The 17,145-nt window shown below is 45.7% G+C and overlaps 6 protein-coding genes across 6 annotated transcripts; 4 read left to right on the top strand and 2 right to left on the bottom strand.

Annotated features, from left to right (window-relative positions):
- Window positions 1-5,976: 5,976 nt before the first annotated feature.
- Window positions 5,977-11,370, top strand: CCR75_005629 (uncharacterized protein; the record flags this gene model as incomplete). Its single annotated transcript, XM_067963708.1, has 1 exon — window positions 5,977-11,370. One exon carries the CDS (start codon window positions 5,977-5,979, stop codon window positions 11,368-11,370), a length of 5,394 nt encoding a protein of 1,797 aa, XP_067816093.1.
- A 154-nt stretch (window positions 11,371-11,524) lies between these two features.
- Window positions 11,525-12,328, top strand: CCR75_005630 (uncharacterized protein; the record flags this gene model as incomplete). Its single annotated transcript, XM_067963709.1, has 1 exon — window positions 11,525-12,328. The coding sequence occupies one exon, from the start codon at window positions 11,525-11,527 to the stop codon at window positions 12,326-12,328; it is 804 nt and encodes a 267-aa protein (XP_067816075.1).
- A 63-nt stretch (window positions 12,329-12,391) lies between these two features.
- Window positions 12,392-13,096, top strand: CCR75_005631 (uncharacterized protein; the record flags this gene model as incomplete). The annotated part of the gene is made up of 1 exon (XM_067963710.1): window positions 12,392-13,096. One exon carries the CDS (start codon window positions 12,392-12,394, stop codon window positions 13,094-13,096), a length of 705 nt encoding a protein of 234 aa, XP_067816122.1.
- Window positions 13,097-13,152: 56 nt separating this feature from the next.
- On the bottom strand, window positions 13,153-14,077 carry CCR75_005632 (uncharacterized protein; the record flags this gene model as incomplete). The annotated part of the gene is made up of 2 exons (XM_067963711.1): window positions 13,153-13,598; window positions 13,660-14,077. 2 exons carry the CDS (start codon window positions 14,075-14,077, stop codon window positions 13,153-13,155), a joined length of 864 nt encoding a protein of 287 aa, XP_067816074.1.
- A 177-nt stretch (window positions 14,078-14,254) lies between these two features.
- CCR75_005633 (uncharacterized protein) lies at window positions 14,255-15,247 on the top strand (the record flags this gene model as incomplete). The annotated part of the gene is made up of 1 exon (XM_067963712.1): window positions 14,255-15,247. One exon carries the CDS (start codon window positions 14,255-14,257, stop codon window positions 15,245-15,247), a length of 993 nt encoding a protein of 330 aa, XP_067816121.1.
- On the bottom strand, window positions 14,295-16,520 carry CCR75_005634 (uncharacterized protein; the record flags this gene model as incomplete). Its single annotated transcript, XM_067963713.1, has 5 exons — window positions 14,295-15,617; window positions 15,681-15,806; window positions 15,869-15,988; window positions 16,052-16,177; window positions 16,245-16,520. The coding sequence occupies 5 exons, from the start codon at window positions 16,518-16,520 to the stop codon at window positions 15,297-15,299; spliced, it is 969 nt and encodes a 322-aa protein (XP_067816123.1). The 3' UTR covers window positions 14,295-15,296.
- Window positions 16,521-17,145: the final 625 nt, after the last annotated feature.

The following is a 17,145-nucleotide window of genomic DNA, read 5'->3' as shown; positions in this document are numbered from 1 at the left end:
CCCGTACACAGCAGTGAGCACTCCCAGTGGAATGCTCTGGGAATGGTTAGTAGTGCCACAGGGGCTTAGTAACGCCCTTGCAACATTCAACAGATGCGTAACGAATCTGTTGAGACTGGTGCGAGAATTCGCACCGAGTTATTTTGACGATGTATTCGTCCATAGCCGGGCCATGAACGTAAAGACGGACGTGGAAGGTCATAAAACTCACGTTCGTCAGGTTCTTACACTTACGCGAAAGCATAAGTTGTATGCAAATCTCAAGAAGTTAGTAGTCGCTGCAAGCGAAATACCACTTCTTGGGTGCATCGTCGGTAAACTCGGCGTGCGCCCTGATCCCGAAAAAATCAAGGCAATTACCAACTGGTCAGTTCCAGTCGATAGTTCCTTGGATTAGCGGCGTACTTGTACAAGTACTCCCGCAATTATGCCGAGATGATAGTTCATCTCTCTCCGGTCTTTAAAAAAAAGAGAAGTGGCTATGGAAGGCTGATTGTCAGCGTTTCTTTGAAGGTATCAAGCAAAGCTTGACGCAATCGCCCATCTTGGCAATTGCAGATCAAGACAGACCATTCCATGTGGTCTGTGACGCTAGCAATTTCGCAATCGGCTGTGCGTTAATGCAATACGATACAAACGGCGCGGAGCCAGTCGTCTTTTACCAATCGCGTTAGCTGTAACCAGCTGAACGCAATTACCTAGTGCATGACAAGGAACTCCTTGCCATGAAATATGCACTGGCTAAGTTTAGGGTCTATCTCCTCGGAGATAGACCGCTCATCGTATATACGGAACATGCATCATTACGCACGGCAGTAAATAGCCCACACCTCTCGCAATGAATGGCGAGGTGGCTATCCTTCTTCGCGGAGTATAATTTCCACGTGGAATATCAAAAAAGGACTCAATATCGTCGCTGATGCCGACCCGATTTCGAACCGGCTGCGCATTCAAACAGTGAAAAAAATCCCACTGTTGCAACACTCAATTCAAGTGTCCCGTCATCAACCTTGTTTGATGACATAAAGAAAGCCTGCACAGAAGATAAAGACCTTCTACTGGTAATGAATCATCTGATGAATCCATCCAATAAATATTTTTAGGTTCACCAGCTTTGTATCGATCGTCATCCGATCGATACACAACACGAAACGGCTTACTGTACTACACAGCCGTTGCCGGTGACACTCCACGTGTCGTTCCCTACTCACAATGATTTGCGCTTGCGTATCGTGTATAAGTGCCACGGTGCACCAACAAGTGGGCATTGTGGACGTGGGGAAACTTATCTCACGATAAGTCGCGACTTTTACGGCACCGTCAATGTCAGTTCGTGCGCAAGGACATTCGTGCGCAAGGACATTCGTGCTTGCGAGGTATGCCGACAGGTGAAGCCTAGCCCTTCATCCAATGCACCTCTCCAACCTCTACCTCTTCGGGCAGAATGTTGGCAGTCCGTATGCATGGACTTCGTTTTCGGATTTCCAAAAGAGGATGAAAACAATGGAATTCTTGTTTTCGTAGACAGATTCAGCAAGATGGTACATCTTTCTGCAGTACCAGAGTCGATCACGGCTACGGGTTGGGCCCTTGTCTTTATCGACACGATATTCAAACTCCACGGGTTACCCCGTGAACTGATCTCGGATAGAGATTCACGTTACGGCGGAGGCAATCCGTGTTCCGATCTCTCGGAACACGCCTGACTATGTCAACTTCTAATCATCCAGAGACAGATGGTCAGACGGGACGCGTGAATCGCGTCCTCGAAGAGATACTTCGAGGTTACGTCCAATCGTATCCGAATTGGAGAGAGGTTTTACCGATGGTTGGAATTCGCCATCAATAATTCGGTGCATGCGTCTACAACGCATCCACTGTTCTTCGTGAATGGCCATTCACGCATGCCCACCCAATTAAGAGGGATTCTCTCGTTTAAGGAGGGTCAACTCGCAAAAACAAAACCATTCCTAGTCATGCTCATCACGTGTCGGAGTTACCAACGACGCGAATGATGTCGATGTCGTAGCAATCGACATCGAAGATGAGAAAACTCTCATGGCAGTGCGCACAAAGTGCACTGAAAAAGACAAAACAAATGAGTCAGCAGAGGAATTTCTGCTGGCTTGAGTATCAGTGATCCGTTTCATACATAATTCAATTGCTAACGCAGTGGACCGTCAGAAACGGAATGCAGACAAACATGGAAGAGCAAACGTTCTTTCATTTAAAATTAATGACCTAGTACTACTCTCTACGGTAAACTTACCTAAGCGTGTAGTCACTAATGGCGATAGCAGTAAACTACTACCCAAGTTCATTGGACCATTCCGTATTCTGCATCACAGAGGCAATCCGTATACAGAAGAATTGCCACGAAGGATCCGAACGCATCCTACGTCTTACGTTGATCGGCTCCGCTCGTACCATCAGTACGCGGTCTCTTCCGATGACCCTTTTTAAGGATCCTTACAAGATTCTTGTGGTCACGAACCAAATTCTCATGCTGACAATGGAGATTCTCATGTCGGATCCGAACATCCTCGAATCCGTGACGAGCGGAGGACAGCTCATCACGAAGAGCGTGATATTTCCGTTCGTACTCCAACATGGAGTATGCACTCTTCCAACCGTTCGATATGGTGAGCCCACACCGTCTGCTTTAACGAGCGACGCTTACAGCGCTCGTGATCAAGTCCCTTCTCATTATCATAGGGAAGCGATCAAGTTTGTCAATCTTCGACTCTAGATCCGACGCTTGGATCGGATCTACTTTTCCCTCCTCCGCCGTAAACATTGGTGGATTTCCGCGGTGGTCAACGTTTCCTTGTGGAACGTATTCAAAGCACCGTGATGTGAAGGGACACCGAACAAGTTATCTTGTTCGCTGGCGCGGTTATCCACCTTCACATGACAGCTTAGAGCCTCGTTCCCAGCTGATTGTTGACGTTGAGGGCCTTGTCCGATGGATCAGAGGGTCCATCGGAAAACACGCGCTCCTGGCGCGTGTAAATCGATTGCAAAACGTCAATCGCATAGCGCATCTCGATAGAGATGCAAGCCCCTTCCCCATGGCGAAGAAAGGGAATATTCATCCCTTTTACTCGCTTCATGTTGTCAACACAACACGGACAGGGATCACCCCACGTGAGGCATGGAAGTCCTGCCTCACATTGACAACCGATGCAATTTATACCTTGCACCGATTGGAGTTCGCTTCTCAAACTTAACGCGAATTGCGTTAAGTCTTTGAAGCCAGGCTTCGCGTCCAATGTCTTTGACATTGCGAATGAACGCGCTCCAGGCTTGCATCAGCGACACTTTATCTCACTTATTGTTGCCACTATATCATCGATGCTGACAAAAATCATCGAGATAAAAAAAAATCTCAGCGCGAAAGTTCTTCGCGCTAGGATCAAGGCCATGTAGCTTTGTCGCAATAAATAAGGGATATTTATGTGAGGAGTAGTCTCTCCAGACAAGCTATAAATTAGCTGTTCGGTAAAAGCCACGCCTTTTTCTCAGGGGCAAGACGAGATAGTTTAGCGTCTACGACCCCCTAAATGGTACCCACTGAAGCAGGAGTGCCACAAGATCTTTTATTATGATGGCTTACGCCATCGTCATCATCACGCACAGAAATATGTGCGGGTGACGGCACGGGAGACAATACTGGCGATGAGGAAACATCCTCATCGTCGGAACCGAACATACTGTAGCGATACTACCAGCACGTCTACTCAAATGAGCCCCCTCATTCGAAGGCTCATTGTCAGCCGCCTGACGATGATCAGGCGACTGTTCTGTTCTCCCCGAGTCGGCCATTTCGTCCGACTTGCATTTGTAGTCGACCTCCAAAGAGATGTCGCAATCACGTGGTGTATCACCACGTGCACCCGCAACATTTAGAGTTGCGGGAGAAAATGACACTCTTGCGGCAGACGTTCCGTCTGCCGCAAGAGACAATGATGCGTCGCCCGCGGCTGCATGAACCGCAGCTGAAGGCGCCGCACTATTCGCATACCGCATGGATTTGTTAACTATTCGATAAAATTAAAAACGATGGTTCTGACCAATCAACATCGTTTTAATAAAGTGGTCTTATAGAGACCACTCTTCCCAATGACAGTCTGAGAGATTGTCGTTTAAGGGAGGGGTGATGGAACGGGGTGTATCGTACATGAAATTAATACTTTAAGGTTGTTAATTAATATATTATCTATAAGGTAAATAATATTTGGAGAATATTACTTTACATGGTAATATTCTAAAAGCTTATCCATTGGTAGATATTGACCATTATATCTACTTTCTTCGCGGTCCAGTCAGCGCTGGACGCCCACAAAGAGAAAGACAGATAAGACTTCCGGATTAGTTTATAATTAAGTTAGTATTAAGTAGATATAACAGAAGAACTTAATTATGTTAATACAGTTTTATTTAACTTTCTTTAAAGCAAGTGTTTTAAAGAGAGTTTTCTTCTGCACGTAAGAGTGTACGTGAAGTGACGTGAGGCGAAGCAGTACAAGTCGGCAGTGCCCCCTTACATCCAGCGCTGACTGGACCGCGGAGCAAGTAGATATAATGGCCTATATCTACAAATGGATAAGCTTTCCGAATATAACATTAAGATAATATTCTCTAAATATTCTTTGATGAGGCTCGCGTCTTTGTAACGGGGTGTATCGTTACATGAAATTAACACTTAAAGGTTGTTAATTAATATATTATCTAAAAGGTCGGTCAGCATCACAACGTGCCATTGCGTATCCGGTGACGCACGGCATAAATACAACTTATCGATACTCGGTAAGAGCTTTAAGTAATGCTGGTTTTGATCGATCGCTATAAACAGATGCATTTAGTTTTACGTGTGGTAAGGAAATATGATTGCATTCGTAGATCACTCGAAGCGTCATCGTTTTGTAACTGAACGTAAAACTGCGGCAAATTGCTTCAGTAACGACAACGATCGAGGCATTTCAAACGAGCGGGATTACGAATCTACGCTTTATTGTAATGCAGGATGCTGCATGTACCCGAGCTTCGCAATCGAAACCCATCACGTCATAATTGCTTCATTCATGTCCTGTTCTAGGCACTTTCTGAACGCCTGAAATCTACAGAATCTTGTAATTTATTTTGCTGGTGGATTCTTGGTGATCTTCTTCAAGAAAATTGGAAGAGGCAATTAATTCGTACTATTGCGTATAAATGATCATTAATCAGAAATACGGAGTTGGCAGTATTGGAAGCGCCATCGTATATTAATAATGAGCAAATTGAGGCTTAAGTCCTCATCTGCTTAATTTATCTGCCGCAGCTCTTGGTTTAGACTTGTAAGAGGAGGCCAAACAGTCTTTCAAAATTTGGATGATGCCTCAAATTGTTGATCCATGAGCAAGGCAACATGTACATCGCCCAAACCTCAGGAAATATTTAATACAATTACATTAATTAAAATAATCTTCATAATGGCTTTGGTAAAGCTTTACTTTTATCTCCACAAAACTGTTTTTGGGAACGTAAGTGTAAGCTGCCACCATTAAATGCAGATCGTTTCAGCTAATTGAACTATTAAAGCCGTTCTGGCAATGCTGCGATGATCTTCCGACACCCACATTAAGCAGTCTGTTTCATTGCAAGGAAAAAATCCGTTTTTCATTCCTAGTGCAGAATTTGTTAGCGCACCTCAACATACCATCTGGCGAGTAATGTATAATTATACGCAATCATGTCTGGATTAATATTGCGCACTTTACTCAGTGATTGTGGGCGATATTGATCCGTGATGCTGTACAAAGTCTGTCCACGTCGTCCCATGCTTCCATTCTCACTATCCCACTAATCCCCCACTCTGCAAATCGTCAATACTATTTCCGAATTAGAGTTTCTGATACGGTCATATAGCGGTTTGTTTGCGTCAGCATCTTTGCCATACCAAACTTTATTAGCTGCCACAACTAAAGTCTCTACATGGCCGACATATCCAATGTTGAAAACCCAACGCTGAGGGCGCTCTCGGATTGCGTCACGACTGTGCTGGCAAATGATATCGCGTATGGACTTTGTGTGACCAATACGGGGCTCTTTGATTTGATACCACGCGAAATTACGAGCAGCATCCCCTTTCAAAATAACGACGGCTTCCGCTTTAATTCAATGTGCCGTATTATGTGCTCCGAGCAGTCGACATCGGCTTCGGCCTCATGTTGTGCAGCCGTGACGTCGCTTCATGCTTGCAACACGTCGTCAAGTGTCGTGGCATCTTGCAAAGAGCTGATCGACGACGTTTTTACATATCAGAGTGAATGCGATCGCGGCCTTTCGAGTGCAGACTCAATTTTAGTGGCAGCCGTCGTTATTGTGGCAGTTGCTATTGCAGCGATAGCCCTATTTTCTCGGGTTTACAAACAGTTAAAGAACAATGTGGCGGCTAGATTGGCACGATCCTGGACGCAAGTGACCAATTTAATTTGGAAAAACTTGTTGCTACGTCGTCGTCGTCCTACAAGTCTCATTATGGAACTATTTTTACCCGTGCTGCTATCCACGGCCCTTTTACTGTTGGCAAATTTAGACTCGTTTTCCGACGACTGGAGATCCGGGTGGCTCACGTCCGAGGCGGCCAATTTGGCGGCTAACAATACGCTAATATGTAGCGGTCTCGCAGTTTGGGGCCTCGAGGCAATTGGTGGGCCATCTTCCACTATGGCATCCTTTTACACTGGGAGTCAGGCCGTTCTAGGGCTTTTCTTTCTCGTCAGCTATATCAAATTTGTATCCACGACGACCACGACCATGGTCATGGAAAAAGAAAATAAATTGCGCGAAGTCATGAAAATCATGGGCCTTTCTGGTGCCACGTTGCTCGGGTCGTGGTTGCTCACGACGGCTGTGTTAGCAACCCCCTTGGCTTTTGCCATTGCTGCCGAATTGAAGTACGGCAACGTGTTTCCAACGACAGAATACGCAACCCTCGTGTTCCTCTTCTGGTCCCTTAGTGTAGCCATTACGGCCTTTTCTTATTCGATCACCCCCTTTTTCAACCAATCCCGATCAGCTGCGATAGCATCGGTGCTATTGTGGCTCATTCTCTTTTTTCCGTACTATGCCGTCCAGTCGGCCGAAACGAACGCACCACGGTACTGGGCTGCCTTGTGTCCTCCAACGGCATTTGCACTAGCGGTCGATGAAATGCTGCGTCGAGCACAACTTGGGACGGGCTTTGCGTACTCGGCGGGACTATTGGAAGACCCTGTGACAGTGCCCAGTGCGTTTCGTCTGAGTCTCTTTCTGATTTTTGATTCAGTCATTTTAATGGGTTTAGGATGGTATCTTGAGCAGGTGTTGCCGCAGCAGTACGGGGTGCGAAAACCATGGCATTTCATATTTGGCAAGTCCTACTGGTTTTGTCAAAATAACCGCGCCCCGAGTAAATTTATCAATTCAGAATATGATACCATTGCCACGCTTTCACCGCAAGCAGGCGGAGAGTACTCGGAAATGACAGATGCTGAGACGCACACAATGCAATTGAAGCCATTTGCTTGCATTGAGCCAGTAAATGCGGCCTTAGCGATGCAAGAACGCCATGGCACGTGCCTGGAAATTCAAGGATTGCGAAAGGTGTATCCACGCGAACAAGATGGCACTGAACGGGTTGCCGTTGCTAATTTAAACTTGAAATTATACAAAGGTCAAATTACGGCGCTTCTAGGCCACAATGGGGCTGGCAAAACGACTGTCATCTCAATGCTCACGGGACTTATTCCACCCACCGCAGGCGATGCAACGTTGCATGGCTACTCCATACAACGGGATTTTCAAGAGTTGCGTCGAGTTATTGGCATATGTCCCCAACATGATGTGCTGTTTCCGGATCTTACTGTCGAAGAGCACTTGCTTTTATTTGGAACAATGAAACTCGTGCCTCGAAAGGCTCTTCGCACGACTGTTGACAAAATGATTGAAAGGGTAGGGCTGACAGAGATCCGTCATGCTTTGATAAAGACATTGTCGGGAGGCCAGAAACGGAAACTCAGTGTGGCTCTTGCGTTACTAGGAGGCAGTAGTCTAGTCTTCCTTGATGAGCCAACATCCGGAATGGATCCGTACTCACGACGTTTTACGTGGAATTTGCTCCAGCAAAGCCGTGAAAATCGTGTCATTGTCTTGACCACGCACTTTATGGACGAAGCGGATATTCTCGGGGATCGCATTGCGATTCTAGCTGACGGTCACTTGCAGTGTGCTGGGTCGTCTCTATTTTTGAAAAAACGCTTCGGTGCTGGGTACAACTTGACACTGATAAAGACTACGGATCATTCATGTGATGCTCTCATTGTCGAGGCATTTCTTCGACAATACGTTCCAGGAGTTAAGTGCTTAAGTCACTCGGGCTCCGAACTGGTCTTTCAACTCCCAACGACATCATCTGAAGTTTTCCCGACAATGCTAGAGCAATTAGATGATCGCATGCCGTCACTCGGAATCCAACAATATGGCATCTCAGTCACAACCTTAGAAGAAGTTTTTCTACGGTTGTCTCGCGATCACGATAACAAAGTCGAACAGAACCTTACGGCTCCCGCGTCATTGAAACCACTGACCGCAAGAGGAGCTGTCAATATGCCATTCACAGCGTATACTCGTATTGAACCATCGCGATGGACGCAATATGTGGCTCTTCTAACAAAACGTTTTCAAATTGCCAAGCGGGATTTTAAAACTTGCGCCTATGCTATAGGCATCCCACTTATCTTTTTGATAATCTTGGCATTATTACCGGAAGTTGAAATTGCCGATTTCATTCCTGATTACGCATCGAACTTGCCTACAGCAGCAGATCAGCGGCAATGCGCAGAATCGGACAATATCACAGCTTTAATTGATCAAGGTTTTAATGGATCGGCATGTACGGGTTCTCAAGGCAGTAGCTTTGGCTATTGTTCACTTGGAGTGGTCAATTGTAACGTCGCGACCTGTTGTGAAGCCACGAATGTGGCATCGCCGTGGTATCCATGCAACACGTGTGGCTCGAATTTGTGCTTTAATACTCTTTGTATGGATAAAGATGATGCGAAGCTTCAAGTGACGTTGAATGGATTTCTTATTGCGATCGTTGTCATGCTGGCATTTGCTTTCATTCCAGCAGCCATCGTTGCATACATCGTCCGTGAAAAGGACCCAATTCAAAATGCAAAAACTCTTCAGCTAATCAGTGGTGCCAATGTCTCTGTCTATTGGGCAGCGAGCTGGACACATGATTTGCTGATAACGATCGTTCCGATTGGCATCGCTGCTGTTCTCGTACCGCTGTCGTTAACACCCGATGGTGCTGACAAGGCAACGACGGCAGACACATTGGCAATTATTGCGCTCCTTTTTGCACACGTGTGGGCCGTAATTCCACTTGCTTACCTCTTCTCTAGACGATACGTGCAACACGCTGTTGCTCAGACGGCATTGCTCGTCTTTGCATTGGCCACGGGAGGGTTGCTCAGTATGTTTTCGTTTTTGTGCCGTATTGTGGATTTTTCAATTTCGGGCTCATTAACGCTTTCCTCGTTGGACCAGAATTACTTGCGGTGGCTATTTATGCTCTTTCCGGGTTATGCATTGAACAATGGCATTTTTCAGATCGCAATTCGTAAAGTGAGTCGACGAGCACTTTTTGGGACTGATATGTTGACATCTTTGATGCCGCCATCGTTTTTTGGAGCGTTTGAAGGCTTGGGTAAAGACGCATGCACGGAATGTTGGGATGTCATTGAACCCGGATGTTGCGTACGACAGCCATTTGATTTAGAGATTGTGGGGGCTCCCTTGCTCTACTTGTTAACTGAGTCGCTCTTTCTGTCTGCCCTTGTGCTCTTTTTAGAGAACCGCTCGGCTGCGTGGAAACGAACAGCGAAAAAGGCTGATCAAAGCGTTTTGGCCGTGGATATGGAAATGGACGAGGAAGAGGAAGAGGACGACGATGTGCAGATGGAACGGCACCGCGTGGAGCGGCATGACCCAGGTCCGAATGATCTTGTATTTATTCGCAACTTAAGACAGCAATATGCCGGTAAACCGCGTGCGAAAGTTGCTCTTAAGGACTTGTGTCTATCAATTCAAAGTGGCGAATGTTTTGGCTACTTGGGTATCAATGGAGCTGGCAAGTCGACGACCATGGCTGTGGTTACAGGCCAATTAGCTCCAACTCAAGGCTTTGTCACGCTCTGCGGCTTTGATTTGTCAACAAGTACAGCTGCCGCAAGAAAAATGATCGGTTATTGTCCCCAGTTTGATGCTCTACATGACCTTTTGACAGTTCAAGAGCAACTTCAGTTGTATGCTCGAATTAAAGGCATTCCCGAAGCATTTGTGAATATTGCCATCGATGAACAGATTCAGGAGTTGGGGCTTTCTCAATATCGACATACATACACTCAGGGTCTTAGTGGTGGCAACAAGCGCAAAGTATCGACCGCAATTTCTTTACTTGGCCATCCTCGAGTCGTGTTCCTCGATGAGCCGTCAACTGGGGTCGACCCAAGCTCCCGAAGGAAAATGTGGGATGTGATTGCAAAAGTTTGCTCATCGGATCGGAAGGATGGTGCCTGCGTCATTTTAACAACGCATAGTATGGAAGAGTGTGAAGCTTTGTGCTCGCGAGTCGGCATTTTAGTCAGTGGCCGTCTGAAATGCCTTGGTAGTGTGGAACACCTCAAACAAAAATTTGGGCGGGGGTACACGGTGGAGATCTCTATACGGTCAGCATTGAGATCACTGGGTACAGACCATGATGAGGGAAGAAGAGTGATGGATGAAATTGAATTGTTTTTCTCGGCTGAAACACAAAAAGATAGCTACTCTATTCAAAGACGGAGCTCGAAAAGCTATGATATAAAGAGTATGGACATTATCACGTCTCGTAACGTTCATGATCTCTGTGCTGCACTCGGGGCCCCAGAGCGCGGTCGCTGCATTACGGATAATCTGGGTACGGGGTGGTTACTTGGTGGTCAATTAAGCGCTCAAGGTGCAATTTCTACCGAAACTTTTTGTTCGTGGTGGGTCTTAGAAACCTATGGAGAAAGGCTTAAAACTTTTTTTGACGAAATGTTTCCTGGCACCGTTCTTTCGGAGCAGCAAGGGGAACACTTTCGATTCCAAGTCCCGAAAGTTCGACCTGGTGCGTCAGAAAACGAGGTTAAGCTATTACGCCCGGCGGAGATTTTCCGTGCGCTGGAACAAGCTCGGACTGAACTTTTTGTCGACGAATACAGCGTGAGTGAAACTGCGCTTGAACACATTTTTAATAACCTGGCCGCTCAGCAGGATGAGGAGAAAGGCATTGCTCATGGGATGATTACGGATTAGCTAGCAATAGAAACATTAGTAAATTGGTTAACAATGTTGTGGCGTATACGCAAAAACAAAACGAGTCGATTTGTAATTACACTAATTAAAATTCGAAATCGTATTCTTTAGTAACAGAATTCCTTCAAGTCATCCGCCAAAATTTGAGATCAAAATGGCCCGTCGACTAGCGACTCACCAACTTCGTCGGAATACCCGCCTACTAACTGATGAACGATCACTCAGCACAGGTTCGACAGCCTTAAAGGATGCAATTGAGGAGCGCTACGCATGCAAAGCTTTTTTACCCTGTCACGTGTCCGACGAGACACTAAAAGAGATCTTAAAACTCACACTGCGAGCTCCGACGAGCTTTAATGTCCAGCCTTACGCGTGCATTTTGGTGCGTCAAGAGAAAGACCGTAAGAAACTAGCAGAGGCGATGATGGGTGGAAACGCCCGCAAGGTCATAGAAGCACCAGTGATAGCAGTCTTCGCTGCAGATCTAGAGCCCACCAAACGCGTACCGCGTCTGCAGAAGCTTGCGTACGACAGTGGTGCCCCCGCGGACTTCGTGAGCAATATGCCTCACGTAGTACGTCTTTTTTCGGGAGAAGGTATGATTTCGAGCATGCTTCGTAAAATCATTTCAACGGCTGTATCACCGTTGCAGCCCGCTCCTTCAGATGTTTCAACAGAAGCTTGGTCGTTCAAGCAGACGTCGTTTGCGGCGGCAACGTTCCTATACGCCGCTCAGGTGCACGGTCTAGCAACATGCCCGATGGAAGGGTTTGACATCATTCGCGTAAGAAATGCACTGGATATTCCGGATCGATATAGCGTGCCTGTTGTTATTGCCCTCGGATACGCGGATCCAAGTGCCAAGCCAAAAAAACTCTCAGAAAGGTTGGACCCTACCGAAATGTTCTTTGACGGGAAGTTTGGTGACTCTTGTAAGAAGATTTTCCCTGATAAATAGACGAGCAAATGCCACGATAAAAATTAAAATTTGTTTTAAATATATTTTATGAAAACGTAACGAATGTCGAGATGGAGCAAGAAGCCCGCGGGCTACGAGTACATTCAACCGGTGATGGACGCGCTGGATAGAGAGTTGCGTGAAAGGATGAATGAGCCACATGAGGGAAAACGACAGTGTGAGGCACTTTGGCCCGTGCACCAGATTAATTGGCAGCGCAGTCGCTACGTGTACGACATGTTTCACAAGTACAAAAAGATTTCACGCCAAGTGTACGACTACTGCGTACGGCGTAAACTTGTGGATGCAAGTCTAATTGCCAAGTGGAAAAAGCCAGGTTACGAACGACTGTGCAGCACATTTGCTATCAACAGCAAAAATTATAACTACGGCACGGTCAGTATTTGCCGCGTGCCCAGACAGCAGCTCTCGGAGGGACAGGTGGTGCAGGAGAAACACAGTGGCTGTAGGGGCTGTGCCTCCGGGCCAGGAGGTTACCACAATATCTTTGGCAACAAGTATGGGCAATACTTGGCTAGAATTCAGATTATGAGGGAGGAGGCAGCGGAGAAAATAGAGAACAAACAGGTATGGGCCACTGAACAGGAGGGGGAAGAAATCGCCGGAGGTGAGTCAGAAAAGAGGAAAAGAGAGGAAGAATGCAAGGAAAGCGACAGCGAGTCAAATGGAGACACTGGCAATAATGAGGAGACGAAGGAGTCGGAAGCGCCTGTAAAGAAAAGTAAGAAAGTGGAAAGTTCCCCATAAATTCTTAGAAATATATTGTGACGTGCTCTCGCTTTTGTTTATAATCGTAACATTTCTTACCAGACGTATGGCAACAATTTCCATTTGGGAAATTCATGAATTTTTTCACGAAACTTGTTTTCAACCCATTGGGAATTGATGTGCGCAAGCAAAACCTGGTTGACCACCACCCAGGTCAAGACAAAGTAAAGAATTTTAATTGTACCGCCTGTGACCAGAACGAATGCGATGTACAGCATGGTCTCAGTCGTGTAAAGCGGACTACGCACGGCCCGAAACCAGTCACCTTTTGGAATCACGTACTTCATTGTGCTGGCTCGCTTTTGCTTTGCAAGCAAATAATTGCAACGACTTTGATGGTAGAATGCAATGAAATAAATCACAATACCCACAACAGACATCGCCCAACGGGAAGCCGTGAACTCATACAATTGTATAAAGCCCGGATCAATGACAACAGAAAGCACCGTCGCCACATAGTGAAAGATGCCGACAAACATGACTAAAATTATTAGTAGCTGTTAGCAAGATATAAAACAAACGATTTAGTGTCGCTTACATACTCGATGCGTGCATCATAGAATCGCCAAATTCCGTAACTAAAAGCGATTCGAGAAATCGACGTGTCGTATGCACGGAAAATAGTGTCAGGAACAGTATTGAGTGCGGCTGGATTGGAATGGCACCGTTGCCTACTAGGCCAGCTAATGGATGCGCAAGATGCAGTGCCTTTTGCACCATTCGAGTATCCTTCCAAATGATCACAAGCGCTAGTATCAAATTGCTATGCAGCGCTCCAATGAGGTAGAACCACGTATAGTAGCTCTTGGGTACCTCTATACGTAAAAATTGAGGAATGGCAGCAGAAGTGCGAGTTTTGCCGTGTAGCACGAAACAACGGCAGAAATGGCTGCTAAACGAGAGCAGCCCAATTAATACGGCAAACAGCCATGCGAGCTGCAGCAGCAGTAGCAAGTCCATGTCTGCTGACAGATTTCGATAAACAAAATTTTATAAGATAAAATATAAAATATAAAAAAAATCGAAAACGGCGATGCATTAAGTTATTGATTTCACCAAATAAAGACGTTTACAATTTTCGTATAATTCTAGATTGTTCCTCAAATATGTGGTTTTCGAAAATTCCACATTGTCGTAATGACTGACCCAGCAAAATGGCAAGCGCTCATGAAGTGGACAATGAAGCAAACGGATGGCACAACACCGACAGAGGTCACGCCTATATCTGAGGAAAAGCGCCAATTTCTTGAGAAAGTTATGAATGAAGGCGTGATGGATGAGAACGAGCGCGTAAAGGATATTCTTCGTATCTTAGAAGGCGAAGACCCGCGTCTCGTATTCGCCACAGAAGATGGCACGATCGCTGACGAAAATACAGACGTCTCACCAGAAGAGCTCGCTCAATACAAAGACGCTCTACTTGATGAGCTCTTGACGCGCATCGATCAGATTGACAATGCCCAGAACTTTGTCAAGATGGGAGGCTTGCGCGTCATGATGAATGTCATTTATAAGTACAGACCGCAGTCGTCTCGTGCGCTAGCAGCCGAAGTGTGCGCTGTCGTGGTGCAAAACAATCCTTTTTGCCAGGATGCCGCTGTGGACAGCGGTTTGCTCGAGGTGCTGTGCTCTCAGGCCCGCGAGGATGAGGACGTCACGTGCCGTGTAAAGGCCCTATTATGCATCTCGTGTCTAGTTCGCCACCATGCAGCAGCCGAGTCGAGGTTATTGTCCAGCAGTTGTAACGGTCTTGAAGTATTGCAATCAAATTTAAAAAGCGCCACGGATATCCGGCTCCAGCGAAAATCGTTGTTCCTTTTGCGATATTTGATTCGCAACTCGCGTTCGACGGCAGATTTGGTGTTGAAAAAGGATTTTTATGTCCAGTCAGTTGCGGCTCTTATTAGTTACAAGGATGTGGATTTATGTGAAAGCGCAGTGGAGGGACTTGTGGAATTTGCGATGATTGGCCCTGACTTTATGGCGGCGTGTAAGCAAAGTGAGGAGGTCATTGTTGCCAAGTGCAATAGTTGTATCAACCATATTGATGCACTGAACGGAGAGAGCAGAGATGTCGCCCAAGAGACAAAGGTTCAGGTGCAAAATCTCAAGAAGGTGTTGATGTTGTAAGTAGCTGTTGCTGTAGAAAAAAATATAACGTCGTTATTTTTTCATCTTGTTATTTAATCATGCGGCTAAATTGGTTTAAATAAGTGCGCTTTAACTTTTGAGCAACATAGACGATAGCCTTAGCCCCGCCAGCGGTGGCGATGCCTTTAATACTCTGCGATCGACTTGATCGGAAAACAATAGATGCAATCACGCGCTGTAAATGCTTCTTCGAAATAGTCTGAGGATCATAATTAGGTGATTTGGCAGCAAGACGCTGGAGTACATTGGACGGAAGTGCTTCGACAATTGATTGTCTTACTTTGCCATCGCTACTATTAGCAAGCAACACATCGCTATCCGTAAGCGACCGAGACATAAAAGGAGAGTCCTATAAAGACAAATTAAACTATAAGAGTCAGTTCAAAGCGTTTGTCAGAGTCGCTATTCGTACCTGTACTTTATGCTGATAGAGCTTCTGGAACAAGTTAAGATTGCCATCAACAATATTGCGCACTTTCTTGGGATTCTCACCAAACTTCATTCGAAAATCGCCCATATAGGAAATTCCTGCAATTTTCTACTTGCACACAATCAAGTCTGAGTGCAATCATCTTAAATCTGATAGCGAAATTCTCCTACCATGTACAAATCGTGTTCCGAGAATTTCTCCGGCAAGCACAGTAGTGCGTAATTAAGTGCATGAGACAAATTCACCGAGCTTGCCTTTTGTATCATGTCATTCGTAGCGAGTATCTTCACCTGCATCGACCACATTAATTAGCCATTCCCATTTATCTGCCAATTGCGATGCAATCAACGTACAGGTTTATGCATTCTGCCACTGAGATAAAGCGTATTCCAGGTCAATAAATCCTCGCACAGCGTCTTTGTGCTTATTATACCATACTTAATGAGACGTGTACCAAGCAACTTGCCTGTCAACGGTACCTACACGTTACACGAGTCAATTACACTACAGCTGCAAGTAAATAATGCTGCACATCGCAGCAACTACCAAGGTGTTATAATACACGCCTGCACCGAATTTTTCTTGGAAGGCAGCGATGTGAGCTGCACCCAAATATTCGAGTAGAGAGTAGTGCTGCGGGTTAAGTGCTATGTTTTGTTCGTGCCAAGCTTGTGCATCATCCACTGCAAAGACCAGATCCACCATAGAAGCACTGGCATCGTGGTTCTTTTGCTGAAATACGCCTGATCCATAGGCCAGAGTAAAGGCAACGCGAGGAAAGGTGGCGTTCAGTGCCTGTTTCAGCGATGTCGATAGACTCATTTCGCGTCTAGCCAGATATGTTTAAGCATTAAATCAAAATTTAATTTTATTTTAGTGGTCTAACGACAACAACATTTTTATCTATTCATCAAGTCAACATGACGGAGTTTAAGGTTCGACGAAAAAAGTGAGCAGTTTGAAAGTCTTCAGACTTTAACCGTTAACAGGAACACAAGACTGGTATGCTCGACAGTCAAAACGTATCATTACATGCAGGAAACATTGCTTTATACACTTATGTACATTTTTTTGAGGTTAAACATGATATCAATTACGCAATAGTAACAGAAATTGCTATAAGAATGTATCCTCCAAAATTCGCAATCCAGACAGCTCTCGCGCTCTATTCGCTGCGACCAGTATAAACGCTCTCGCGTCACACACGCTGTACGGGCGCTACTGCAAGAAGAAATAATCTTTGAAAGCAGCAAGCCCGTAAACAAGCTGCGACCCAGAGCACACTCCGAATTTCACACGTCGCATGTTTCCACGCAATCGTACTTAAAAGCAAAACAGTCCACCGTACTCATTTGGATACGTGGCAATTCCCACACAATCAAACAGAGCAATTCTTTCGGCTACTAAGGAATTATTATGGTGTGTCGGATCAGAATCTCATCTTTGC

The sequence above is a fragment of the Bremia lactucae genome (assembly GCF_004359215.1).
Source record: "Bremia lactucae strain SF5 chromosome Unknown BlacSF5_NotPlaced_182_SHOA01000115.1_669280bp, whole genome shotgun sequence".
Taxonomy (NCBI): Eukaryota; Oomycota; class Peronosporomycetes; order Peronosporales; family Peronosporaceae; genus Bremia; species Bremia lactucae.
Note: the sequence above shows the minus strand (reverse complement) of the source record. Positions and strands in the feature narration are given on the sequence as shown.